Genomic DNA, 14,917 nt, shown 5'->3' with positions numbered 1-14,917 from the left:
GATGTTTATGGGGTGCTAAACCCTAAGAGGGTTGAATCGTTTTCTATTTGAAGTTGGCCCTCGGAGCAAAACACCATTAGGTCAATCCAGTTAGCGTGCTTTCGTAATACGTATCAGGTGTGTTTGAAAGTTATGAGATACAAAGTGCTATAATATAATTTATATTGTAATATAACATCATTTTATCTTTTTGCAATAATTCTCAATCTCAAGAATATAAGTATGCAAAATTATATAAAATTTTATTTCAAAACTTTTATTAGTTTCATTAAATATTCACTTAACCTGACGTAATAAAAAATCTTTAACTTTCTCCAACATAATAAACAACAAATTTTTAAGTTAATTTCTTAAAGTTATAGTTCCATAAACAATATAATGTTAAATTTATTATTTAAGTATTTTACTTATCGCTGTGAATGAAAAATAAATTTTATTCAAATAAATTTTGTTATATTTTCTCAGATAAAACTGCGAATATTCTCTATTATTCCATATTTTTAAGAATTGATAAAATAATAGCAAGTAATGGTTTTATTAACACAATCAATTCGCTTCTATGCGTAGTGATGCATGAGAAGGAGAATTACTGATGCTTGGTTAAACTTCAGGCGGCTGACCCGAGTCATGCTTGTACTACTGCCGCTGTCGGAATAATATAAAGTACTAAAAATTATTACCTTGCTTTCTTCTTCGTTTTATCTATTTATCTGTGCAACTCTGTTAATTCAATATCGTAATACAAACTTATTAGATAAATACAAAGATAAATAATAAAGAAAACGATACGAAATTGCGATAAAAATACCAAGACGAGTAGATTTATAAGTTGCATAATTTATAATTAAAGCATGCGATAGAAACAGTTTTTGATTAGAATGCTTTATTCACGTTTAAGTAATCATCCAGATTTTTTATTAAAGATGTAAAGGATCACAAAATGAAAAGAAATATTAATTGTGAATTGTTATTTGCACTTTTCAATCGAGATAATACTTGTATCTTATATACGTTTGTTTAATACACATGTTACTTGTACTCAGTTGATTCTCCCAATCGTCAAGATCAATTTATGCAATTCATTTTTCAATCGTTATAAATTCCTGTTGCTATTTATTTGTTCTCGTATGTTGGGGAATCTATCACGTCATCGCAATCGACATGTATTCTCAATCACTTACCCTGTGTTTTGCTGGCATTTTGAAATCGATTATATATCTCGTATATGTATTCGATATGCATAATTGGCACTCTCCAGTTATCTCGGGCTAAATTGATGTCAATATTTGATACATGTAATCCCTACCTTTTTGTGTAATTTTGTTTGCAACATGAATCGAAAACTACATTAATAAGACAAGAAATACAACCGTCAAATACTAGATAATATTTATTCTCTAATAATATTTATTGTCGGATACACATACACGAAAAGCACATACATTATATATTATATTATATTGTACATTATATACATTATATATATATATATATATATATATATATATATTAGTGTATGTAAAACGCATTTTTCTTAAATAGTATACATTACATAGATATAAAAGCACTTTTATATAATTTTATTTATACAAATTACTTTCGCGCGTTAAATTATCCATGTAATCGTGTGTGAACAGAACGTTCAACTTGTAATCTAGTTTAATTTATTAAGTATTCCATTTCGATATGATATCGCCTCCCCTGTACCCATTCATCCTTGATTTATGTTCGAGTCCAGGAACCCAGATACGTTTTACGGAGATAAATACGCGAGAATATAGCACACCGACGTGTTCGTCCAACATGATCTACAAAAACTAACTCGAGTATAATCCACAAGCGCAGTATATACCTGATACAAATAATGCAAAATATTTATCAACTCCCTCTGAGCTCTCGTCGCAACACGAACGAGACAATAGCAAAATCTACGTTCCCCACCAAAAAGACCTTCAACCATGGTAACCATCATTTATCGTTAATACTTCGTTAACATGCGGCCCAATCCGTTTAGGCGCTTTTAAGCCATCAAGCGATGCATTTGCAGGACCGGCAAACGCTGGTGCACTCAAGAAAAGCAGATTGGATGTTCGTAAAATTTATGATGCTGACTCGACGTAAACGACATAACCGTTTTCCAGCGCGCTTGCTGTCGCACGATTCTACGCGGTCTCGGTCGCTCTTTCACATTTTCACGGATATGACGCATCTCGCATCTCGTTCGCAGAAGCATCTGTGTTTCTCAAACTCAGAATATCCTGGATACTCACGAGCTGAATAAACTTTTTTTTTCTTCCTCCGCATGCCGACAATATTAGCGCGTGTCCCACTTAACACTTGGGTAAATATCGAACCGCGTCCCTTTATTACGAGTTCCCCTTTTCATTTATAATTCATAATATTCTTTTTTTCCAATGTCGTTGGTATCATTAATAGTTGATACAAATATCGACGTATACCTTTCAATGATATTTTGTCGACTTGAATAGAAAGCGTGACGCAAAAACCTATGTCGTAAACGCGTTACGTTTGCATGGGATATATATATGTGTATCTTATATATCTTATATATATCTTTTATATATATAAATAAAAAAAAAAAAATATATATATAAGTAATTTGCAAGCGAAGGAATAGAATTCCATGGTACGTCCGCACTTTTCGCAGAAAATGCGTTGGAAGAATGGAATGGGTTTGCTGAGTTAGGTCTCGGTATTGAAAGATATTCGCCAAACTAAACGGCATGCTACAAAATATCTCGCTACATTCTCTTCGTGCACGTAATACGATATATCCGCTTGAACTACCGAAAGAAATAGAAAATCCATCCGCTTGAAATTTCCCTGCTCTTATCTTAACATAAGGGTTCATCAAATACTTCTGTTTCATCTTATTACATCTCGCAAAGGAGAAATTTTCTCCTTTTCATCTTTTTCACGAGCGTCTTTGGGATGTAAAGGTGTGCATCACAAAAATGGAGATGACAAACGATCTGGACCATGTCAATTTCGTTTGACTCTTTGTAATCAATCGAAATTTTTTCCCGATACGCATTGGCGGCTCAGAATTTTTTGATACTATTATCGCATAGACGAATCCCGAATACATGTTTTATGAAAAGACACGTTTATTTTCACTCGGTCCGAGAACCTCGCTCGTTTATCTGTACGCTCGGCTCGTTACTCAGTACGCTCGTAAATCTCACGATTATGGATTGTCCACCTCATACCATTTACATAGCGCAGATTCTAAAAAAACTCGCTTGTTAGAGTCGCAAGTTTATTGGCAAAATTGCGGAATGCTTTGATCTAAACAATATACGTACTTATTTTAATAACGCATACCGCACATTGTGATCATAAGTAAAAAGAATATTTATGATGCAAAGTATTCTATTGTATATTCACTTTGTCCGCATATAAATTATTTATTTCAATTGCATACGCAAGGTATCCTAAAAAATCAGAGATAATATTTTAAAAATAGATTTTTAAAAAGTTATTATATTTTTCTACATAAATTTAATATATAATTCGATATAAAAAAATTCAATAAAAAATCAATGAGCCATCGTCAAATGTATTATTCAACTCGCATGGTTAATATAAGAAGATTAAAAAAATAAAAATGTTTTTTTCAAAAAAGAGAACCACTAATACATAAATTATATCAGGTTATATTTATTTATCTTGTATGCTCGCCTCGGATAATGGGCAATTCTCGGCAGCATGTCGAAAAATGTTCCTCGCGTTTGCGTATGTTTTAATTTAACTAGACTCAGTCAAGAGCAAACGCATACCGGGGAATTTCGACGGCGCATACGCAGTTAGAAATTGTCTGCAGTTGTATATATTATTCGTGAAAGCACAGAAACGTCAGCGTCGATTCCACCGCGCATACGGTTTCCTGGATGCGCGGTAGCTGAAATTTTTCTACCGCCACTTCCGTCCCTTCCGGAATAGCAGGAAACAATTGGAAGAAACCGTCCTTTCTTCCCTATCCCTTTTTCTCTTGCAGTAGATATTATTCTTTAATATTATTCTCATATGCTAGTAAAATCTGTTCTTCCGACAATACAGATTTGCTATATAATTCTTGTATGTAATTTGTATAATAATAAATTTTGATGATCGCCTTATTGTACTGAGACCTATTTAATGCTACGTGTGATATGTTATATACGACGAACGTTTTAGAAAATAAGAAAAAAACATAATTTATATAATATTTTAAATTTAAATCAAAATCAAAATAATTTATTTAATTGTTTTTTTTTCTAGATGTACTTATAAGATAATTTTTAATAGAGATAAAACTTTATTATTCGAATGATTTATTTAATTGTATAAAGAACTGATTTTTTAATTTCTATATAACAAAAAATAAAAAATTGATTTTATCTATATTTTGTGACCTAATTATTTCGAGTTTTTATTCGAAGATATTTAATGCAAGATAATGAAAAGTAAATAGTAACTTTCCTATGTATTTTTATTTATAAAATTCATCTCTAATTTGATTAAAGAATCTATTATACAAAATTGATGTGGTAAAAGAGAATCTGCATTTTTTTCTGTCAAAAATAATTGGTAACAATATTTTTATCAAAATAAAAGATTTATAAATATAAATGCTAAATGTTATCTGTTTAATTTGTTCGATTCACTTCCTATATGATTCACTCATTGCACAATAAAATTTATTTACCGCACGATAAAATATACGTATCAAAATATTATTCCCGTGAAAAAATCCATTTTAATGGCATTGTGTTTTCAGTACACACTCTAGTCAGATTTTCATTTCGCACTGAAATGCAACTATCAGAATAAATTCAATTGATGAATCGTATAAATATAAACCATGTGATCAGAAAGAAAGATTTGAAACAGATGTAAATACAATTATATATTCTCATGATAATCTTATAGCTAACATCTGCAATGGATTTGACGGTAATAGATATATTTTACGGTAGAAATGTTTACACACATCTGATAAAGATTTATACACACAGGAATTATTATAGTTGTATAAAAGAACTCGAGAGAGAGAGAGAGAGAGAGAGAGAAAGAGAGAGTTTACGGTAAAATATTCCGGATCAGTCGAACAATAGCTGCAGCTAGAATTATGGAAATATGCAACGGTACATGTGAAAGAGGGATCGTGAACTATACAATGCGCTGGTTAAAATAATGGGCTGGTAAGCCCAAAGTTGAACTAATTGTGTTAGTAAGTCCCGATTTTTCCGCATTACACTATGATAAATATTCCTATTTGTACTTACCGGTACAATAAACATTTCATCTACGAAAGTGTAATATTTTGTCCATGTAAAAAAAAAAAATAAAAATGCAAGGATGTTTTGCTCGCGCATTACAGTGCTCGCTCTCGGATATTTCTAAAAGATTTCCAACAATACGCCATATCTACCGGAAATATTTTCCCGTAGCTATATAATCCGATCCGTGTATCATTGTCCTCGAATCCTGAAATCGTGTTGATCATCTTCGTGAATATCATGATCTTGAAATACATGTTTCGTTCTCCGTGTCTCCGAAATTAATCGCGATCATCATTGACATTGTCAATTGTCGATTGTATTGACATTGTATACGTACGCAGAAATCACATAAACTTTTAAAATTTGTAATTACAGTAAATATTTTGATAATCTAGAATGTTTTGTTAAAATAAACTTTAACCAAAAAAGTTATTAAAAGAAAATTATATGAATATATTCTGTTAAAGTAAATTTGACTAAAAATACTATAAAAGATTTCGCACAATTATAGTTTCAATTTCGATAAAAATGATTTGATACTCCGATCTCGAGAGAATATAAATATATTTTCTTACGCAAAGTTTTTATATAATTGGAGCATAATTAATGCTTTGTACCTACAATGTAATATTAGAAAAAAAAATTAATTGTACAATCTAAATATATAATTTTCGGAATTAGGATTTAGCATCAGAATTATTACATAGAATTTCTCGACATTATAGTTTGGTTTCTCATCTCTGACCCCGATACGGCGCGGTCATTTCGACGCGGCATTTAAACCCGTTCCCGTTTCTTCAAGACGAAGTGCTAGTCCCTACGAACGTAAACACGTCGACAAGGAAGTCCGGATACGGCCGAAACGAATGGGGATAACAAATGGTTATTTCGCACGGAACTAACGACTCTTCTTTTTATCGCGCGGCCGCTCCTAACCGAGGATCGGCAAAAAGAAGGAGGGTGAAGCGTTTTATGAAGCTGGATTCGGCGACACCACTTTTATGGATATCTCTTTTGCAGTGAGATTTTTTTTTCCATATTACTTCTTTTATGAAGAGAGATGTATGGGGTCAGCAAGTGCCTTACCGGCCGACAGTGACGAATTAACCGAGTGTTGTGCACAACATGTTCCTCCTTTAAAAGAAAAATTTCGCTATCAGACGAGCATTTCTATTGCATCTTTATAGATGGTTATATATCTGAGATATATCTCTCACTTGATAATGTTAACGTATGATATTTGTCGATATGCTGGCAAAGCGTGAAAGTTGATGGTTGCCGATACAATAGTATTCGCGTATGATGTGCACAATTTAACGAGTCTTTGTCGAGTCTTGTTTTTCGTTCAAAAAGAGGGATGTATGTGAAATGATTTTAATTACATATGATATAAGCTACTACAATATACGGCTATCAAATAGCTGTTTGATGTATTCTAGCATCGGCTTCAGTCGCGAAATGCCATCGTACAAAAATACATATCGTGATGCAATAGAAGTGTCTTGTATCTATAGTAGTTGCGGGAAAAAGGCTGGATTGTACAGAAAAGATATCATCTTTCATCAGATAATTGGTACGTGCGTAGAATACTTTGTAAAGCTTGCACGAATATACAATGATTCTTTTACAATAATTAAAGCTGAGCATAATTATAAAGTCGTTCAAAAATGTAAATTAAAAGATGTGGAAATAAAACTGTAAGTATATAAAAATTTTTTTATTTTTTTATTAATTTCAAGATGATGACTTGACCACGACTTGATTGTAATAAAATTTTAATTTTAATATTAATTAAATACTTAACATATTGAAAATTTAAAAATAATCTTTAAAACGTTAATCAAATTTAATTAAAATTCTATCAAAAAACAAATATTGTTTAAATTTGTGAAAAAACACTTTTTTACATTTAATGAAAATGTTCAGGAAACTCTTGAACATAAAAAGAGAGTTGTCATTAAATGTATCCATCAATTTTCTAAAATAAAGGCTTCAATATAAATTAATATAGATGTCTCATTAAGTAGAGAAGAGATAATAGAATATTATGATTTATTTAACATTGTTTGTTGCTACACAATTATATATATTTTGTCGTATAAATATGTACGTAATTGAATGGAACAAAATTATTTTAATGAAATATTTATCATAATTTAGCAAAAAGGGGAGGATCGTTAAAAATCAGATAAGTTATTAAGCGGCAATTAATTCGCAATATAATTATAAATTAATAATATGATGAGAGAAAAAAAGTGGACGTTACGGAATACTAACATAAAAGACCGAGTATGGTCGCGAACGCGAACGCGATATAATATATTTCGATTTAGTGTAGTGGTTTTCCCCCAAAAAGAGCGAAAGTATATATCCTTTAGAAATCCATGGATGACAATATATCCCGGCTATAGAAAAGCCACCACAAGAGATAGTAAAAAAAAAAGACTTACTGCATGGTTTCGTCTTCCACCATTAGAGCTAACGACTATCGTAAGTCGTTACGTACACCGATCGAACTATGCTAGAATGCACTTCGCAGAGCATGTCCCATGTATAGCTGAACATTATTATGATCGTATGGTCTATGGATTCAATGCATGATGGACACATTCAAAATGACATTCCGTGGATCGATAAAACGAGCGCTTTGAGAAAAAAATCGTAATTCCGCCATCTAAATGCATTCGGTGTCATAGAGACTAAATTGTCGATACGCAATGGGTTTTGTTAGAGGTGGGTAGATTCTGACATAATAAAGACATTCCCGATTTAATCCCTTCAGTTTCGCAGCCGCGAAACTCTCTGTATCCTACCGTTGTTCTCGGTATTCCACCTTGCTACTTGCATCGGCTAAGTGACTGCGAGAGCGAGCGGTGTCTGAGTCGACAAAGTTCTTAGAGTGGAATGTCCGCGTTGTCTTGTTGCTGCTGCTGCTTTCGCGATACGAATCGGTACGAACTTACACGACTTATCAGTGTACGTTGCTGTGTTATCTGTTCCATGTCGCTCAACTGTAACGAACTTGAGCTGCGGACTCTCCAAGGAAAATGTCAAGTTACATTCCTTCTGAGATTTCTTCTCATTGCGTCAGCTGCACATATTACATCTATATTGTTTTATCGTACCTCGTATAGATGTAGACTTATCGCTCCTGTCGGTATTGTACACGATATTGATTGCAATTTTTTTTCTGCTGCGTTTCAATAGCAGTATAAAAGAAAGAATATCAAGAAAATTGAATTTTTTTTCTTGTGATATCGAGCGATTATAATTCGATTAGCATATTATTTAATTTGAACTTGAAAACATGAGTATAATGAAGAATGTAAAAACAAAATAAAAATTTTAATATATGAGAGAAAGTTAAAAACGATTAAAAGTGGAATATAAAATTGAGTAGATTGTATTTGTTTTTGTCGGAAAAATTTGCTGGAGACAACATTGAAAAGTTCATAAGTTTGTAAAGTAAGATGCGAATAACAGTAGAGGATTATTTCTGTGTTAGTACGTAAAGCGGAAAACTGATATCGTTAGGAAGTTAGAATATTTTACTTTATCACGGTGTTTAAATATTCCATGGACTTCACGTATACAATATTGTTTTCGCAGAATATATACTGTATATAATCCCACACGGAAAGAAAGAAGAGCTTCTCAAAACTTGAATGTATCTTAGAAAAGAAATGTATTAAACAATGAAACTTTGAGTTTATTCTGTAACAGTTTTATCTTCTTCTTTCACGAACAGTTTATCGCATAAAAAGCGCGTAATATTTGCTCTCGCCAAGTTTATTGCGTAATAATAATAAAACAAAACAAAACAAACTCGAGACTAGAAGCGGATTGAAAAATAATGGACCGTAACGAATAAAGTCAAAGACAAGCATATATCGGATATTTTCATGCCACTAAGTTATTTAATCGATTTAATGACTTGTACACATTTATACGTTAGCGGAAAATGTTCCGCGAATTAAGCATTATCCTTGCTTATTCCGTGCATTTCTGAAATTTGCGATTATCGTGAGCAATATTGCGAATGATCCAGCTGGATTCATTAAAATTTGCCGCATCATTGCGCGCAACTCTGTCAATTTAGCCAGATTGCAAATATCAACATAAATTATCGTTGCATCAAGAAATATGAATATTATGTACCATATATTGCATAAATGTATGAACATTTAAACTAGTAAACAAATTTGGGGAAATTAAGAAATTATAAAAAGCAACTTTCTCTCTACATTGACTAAATATTTTACGAATATTTGTTTAATCGTTAATCGCGCGGAAGAAAATTTTGACTCTGCCCCGCGTGTTATTTTAATGAACCAACGATCCGATGTTTACTCGTGTAATTGCAAGAAACGAGCAGCTGCTCACCTTTATTTGCCGATAGCTAGCACACCGATAGTGTGCGTAAAGTATACGATATATCGATCGCGCGAAATCTACTTGTGGAAAATGCAAAAGCGTATATTGTGTTGGTCTATATACCTGAATACATGCGTATAGGATGGACGAAACTGTTTCCATTCCATTCGCCTTTCTATTGAAGCGTGAAAACGAGTCTAGCTGGCAAGTCAACATTATTTATCGATTGCGCATCAAGTAAATGAAATTGAAGGCTTTAGTGCAACAACGCGAACACATTTTTCTCGATAAACGAATCGGTTATCACATATCTTGAATGAACAGTAGTCTATCGTGTAGATACAAAAAATATACCAACAACAAGTTGACAAATGTAAAAGGAGTGGAATGGATTAGTTTGACGATGATCAGCATCTGTCAAAATATTAAAAATGATTGATTTCTGTAATGATGATCGAGATACATTGCACAGAGAAACATAAGTGTCGCGTATATTTATTTTATTTATTATTTTACTGAAATAAAGAAATATATGTGATCTTTTGAAATTTAATATTTTTGTAGAGCGCTTTATCAAACAAGCTATTATACAAAAAAGATTGTCGGCAGCGCGCGTTATAAAGGCACACGCGCCATTTTTATCTCGATAAATGCAAATCGAATAACGGGAGCAAAGCCTAAAGCGGCAGTGCGAATAATAGGTATGAATACGTTCGTGAATAGAAATGGCTTTAACGGCAGAACGGTGTTTGTCGAATTATTACTGAAAAGAACGAAAAGAATCCCCGCGAAGTAGCAAATGGAAGAAAGAAATATCCGAGTCGAAGATGAGTCCGAAAGTTTATTTTTTAATTATATCAAATTTAATATCGCCAAAGACGCTTTCGTTGATTATCTTGTCGTTTTTTTTCGAGCCTCGCTATCGATTGTGCACCATTGATAGTTTATCTAATTCTTCCCTAATCTACCATTAATTGTCGATGTCATTTATAAAGAAGTGTACTCGTGAATAGATAATGACTGCCAAAATACATTGCTTTCTCAATTCAGGATGCAGAGAATAATAACATCGCATTCGGGCCGCTGACAAATTTGACTGCAGTTCTTGAACTGCACTTTTCATTTTGTAAAATATCTTCACCAGCTCACGGCCATATATTTGGAGAATAAATGCATTGTACAAACATGTAATAGTAAATATTTGCATTATCGCAATGTCTTTATATTGTAAAGTATGAAAGTATTGATAAATAACAAATCAAATGCATAAATTAATTATATAAATTAATGTAAATTGACTTATTTTTAGAAAGAAAGAAAGAAAGAGACGGAGTAATATTTTTTAATGGTATTAAAATATATTATATTTTGCTTTTATAGAAAAGTATGTGTGTATGTAAGAGAATTATTTTTACAAATAATATTATCCTTAATTTTCTACTGTTTCAATTTTTGTATCCTAACTCTCTCGAATCTCAATTCTCAACATAAATTTTTTGTATCTCGTGCTTTTGAAAACTTTTATTATTGACATGTAATTCGTACGATACGATATCATGAGATTAAGCAAATTATGTAGTTATTAATATATCATTAATTAAAATATCGCAAACAAGCTTTTGAATAATTAACGCAATAGTAAAACGATATAATGAATGATTGATTTATTAAATCGCAATACTGTTAAACAAATAAAATTAAATCCGTTTAACAATTTAAGTTTTTAGACCAACCGCTTAATACCACATTAATTTTGTATTATTTGCTCGCGCATTCGCAAGGTGCCGATATACATTAATTGTCATCTAAAAATCAGACGGATAATGTTAACTGGTACGTGCTCTCTTTCGACGAAATTCGCGGTGAACAGCAAAGCCCGATCCCCAGCCTGCTGAGATCCAATTAATTTTTCCATTTTCGCCACTTCGACGCGTACGCGTTGCAAACAAATCCTTTTGAATTTTAATCATACGCGAATCATCCGTATATCAGAAGGGAAAACGGACTTTTAGCGGTAAAGGGTTTATAATTAATTATTCGCAATTTGCGAGAAGTTAAGCTTATTACAAAAGAGCATGATCCGTACGAATTCACAGATATCTATTCGGCTTTTGCATGATATGTAACGCATCATCGATTCATCGTCGAGAACGGAATTGACGCTCGCGATCGATCAACGTCGGATTGGCGGACGAACAACTTTGTTCGTTTACGCGGTACAAATAAAATTTCCGGGAACGTGGCAGGATGCGTCCGTACGCTTGATTGTTGGAGATATTGCGGATAAGAGTAAATAAAAGGTTGCAAACTTGAAAACGTACGAGTTTGAAACGCAGTCTGTGATTCCGTAGAGAGCTCTCTACCGTATTGGATCACTGATGGACACACGAAAGAAGTGATTGTCGAATTTAGAGATTAATTACTGTTTAATGTAGACATAGGACCATAGGATAAAGTCAAACTTCCTCTTTTAGCCTCCGCTTACATTTTACGCACACGATATACCAAATCTTCCTCTATACGTAGTATCATTATATCGTTTATTCTAGTTCTCCTAGTTCTGAGTTAAGATGCGAAGGCATTGTTTTCTTTGCATATATGTATGCGTCATTCCCGAAAACTTCTTCCACAGCTGAGATTTACTTACCGAGAAATTTACCAGTTAGAGTATGCCTAAAATAAAGTTTCGTCTTATCTTATCATAAATTTTACTTGACACATAGACGGCAAAACAACCGCGACAGCTTGCAAACTATCAAGTAGAACTTTTCTCCGGTTTGACTTTGTAACTTGCGCGTAGAGAGAGCGTAAATTCAGCCAGCGGCAAATTGAATTTTATAGTATTTTTATCCAGGACCGTATCTTTTCTCTCTTTACAGAGCTCTTCGACTCGTCCGCATCTCTATATACGCGGCAGATGCAAGGTGCGATGCATCGCGCGGTAAGGGTGCATTACCAGAGGTCGACGTCACGCATCGTTTTTCAGATGCGCATGGACGACTCGTGAGTCACGATTGGTCTTTCGAGTGCGTCATCAGACGTGCTCAAACGCTCGCAATCGTGCAGATCCTCGACGCTCTCGATAATGAAGAAGCAGTGCTTAAAAAAACTGGTTGGCCATCAGCGAGACAGGTTCTCGAAAACTCGCGATCGACAGGGATGAAAGGTTCGTTGCAATATTCCATCGGTCTCATCCCCTTTTTCCTTTCCTTAAAATTCTTCGATCGTTGAATTTTATTGAGAGAAAAAATATTCATTCTCAAAATAAGTTTGCGTTTTTTTTCAATTATTTCAAATAAAGAAGCAAGAAGATAGTTTTAATATACATATATATATATATAACAATTTAAAGATAAAAATTTTTATATATTATTACAATATAAACGACAGAGTAAATTTATGATAACCTACTAAAATAATAAAATAAATATATGACATTGCATTGAAAATTCATATGCACCTACAATAATTAAAAAAAAATTAAATGTTTCTATAGGCAAATTTATGAAATGATAAATATCATAAGATTTTTTTATTTGAAATGTCATTCAGAAACGTACAAAGTACGAGTGCCTCGAACGAGACACGGGTGTCTCGTCTGGAGATTCAGCACCGTAGACACGTGGGGAAATAAGCGGTTAATCGATGACAATGGAACACAAACAGACAATCTTACTGGCACCATCACTGAGCAACAGCAGCTGTTGGAGAGGCGGCACGTCCGAAGCTGCCTGGACAGGTCCAGGTCCAGGAGAACTGATACGAGCTACACTAATATTGCTGCTAAGTCTTGGCATTCTATGCGCCAATCTTCTGGTGATATGCGTCATCAATAACAGACGATATAGCAAGTACATACATGCTCAGGTAAGTAGATCGTATTGCTTATGCAGTTAGATTTATACGTAACTTTTTAATAATAAATGGATTAAACTCAATCCTCTTGACAAGATTTGTGTCTTGCTGAATATGATTTAAAAGAAATTAACATTCGCGTTCTTTTTTTATTGTAAAATAATAATAATTCTAGAAATACTACATTTAAAAAATAATTTCTTGAAATCTCGTTAGAAAATATATTAGTAAAAGCATAAATTTTTCTGAGAATTTTATTCTAAGAATCGATAAAATTAAAGAGTCTTTAGTAAAATCGATAGTTTGCTAAAAAAGAAAATTGCAAGAAATAATAATATTAATATTGTATTTATTTTGTGTGTGTCTTATGAAGAGGATTACGATGAGTGAAATATTATTTATGTGAATATATGAAGATTTTGGTCAGCGCGATAATTCATAGCCTGTGATGGAAGGGTCCACGGTATTTTCTCCATTTCTCTCTTCTTGTTATGTAAATTTGTCTGAAATGGTTAGCTGCACGAAATACGGGACGGTCATGTTTCTGGATTCTAAATGAATACCATCGAATTGTAGAGGCTAATGACGATGGTTGCCAAAAAATTAGACATTATTTATGCGAATGTTGCATCTTCCCCGTCGACTCGATTAATTAAAGCTTTCCGGTAATTTGCGATAATGCCATAATATATAAAATTGAGAATACATTTATTAGAGCTCAGTGTATAATATGTTGTTCCATAGCATTTATCGCTTCTCTCCCTCATGAATATATAAATCTTTTTAGTGAGTTGAATATATAGATCGGTATATACTTCTCGCTAGTATATTGTATTCGCAATATACATTTATTCCGTTGGATCTAGACGGTTTTTGAGAAATATTTATTCAAATAATTTATCAAATTTATTTTTGAAAATTATTTAATCTTCCATGCTGTACATACAGTCGCCTTTTTACAACTTCTTCCTTCTAATTACAAGCTTCCCACTCGTATCAGATCTACATAATTTATGCATAAGTAAAAATCACATAGATTAATACGTATATGAAAGTAATTTTCGTAAATTCAAGCAATTATTAGCGAGAATAGGAAAGCTGAGTTAAAAATATATTTTTTATTTTATCTGTGAAATTAGTTTTTTTTTTATTATTACACATATATAAGATGATGTCCATTAAATATCAATTAAATTAATAAAATTGAGCCAAATAAAATTCACTTAATATTAATTTATGCTTTAAGAGAGATAAACCACAAAGAGTCAAATGAATTTTTATTACACATTTCGTTAAATCAATCAATATTTTTTCTTATACTTCTTAATGGAAGTAATGTCAGGCGACATTATACAGCAATTTAACCGTTTAGTATAAAGACGTCCACTGCCACTGACCAAAGA

The 14,917-nt window shown here is 32.6% G+C and overlaps 1 protein-coding gene across 1 annotated transcript in view; it reads left to right on the top strand.

The window, feature by feature from the left end:
* LOC138942528 (trace amine-associated receptor 9) overlaps positions 1 to 14,917 on the top strand; it is a 58,496-nt gene that overhangs the window by 10,697 nt on the left and 32,882 nt on the right. Inside the window, exons 3-4 of the mRNA XM_070312787.1 lie at positions 12,539 to 12,825; positions 13,212 to 13,526. Coding sequence (XP_070168888.1) covers positions 13,305 to 13,526 — 222 coding nt within the window. The 5' untranslated portion in view covers positions 12,539 to 12,825; positions 13,212 to 13,304. The remainder of the gene's footprint in view (positions 1 to 12,538; positions 12,826 to 13,211; positions 13,527 to 14,917) is intronic.

This window comes from Polyergus mexicanus, unplaced genomic scaffold (assembly GCF_030449975.1).
Source record: "Polyergus mexicanus isolate NDT 795.1 unplaced genomic scaffold, iyPolMexi1.0 SCAF_23, whole genome shotgun sequence".
Lineage (NCBI taxonomy): Eukaryota > Metazoa > Arthropoda > Insecta > Hymenoptera > Formicidae > Polyergus > Polyergus mexicanus.
The sequence above is the reverse complement of the archived record's forward strand: the minus strand, read 5'-3'. Positions and strand labels throughout refer to the sequence as shown.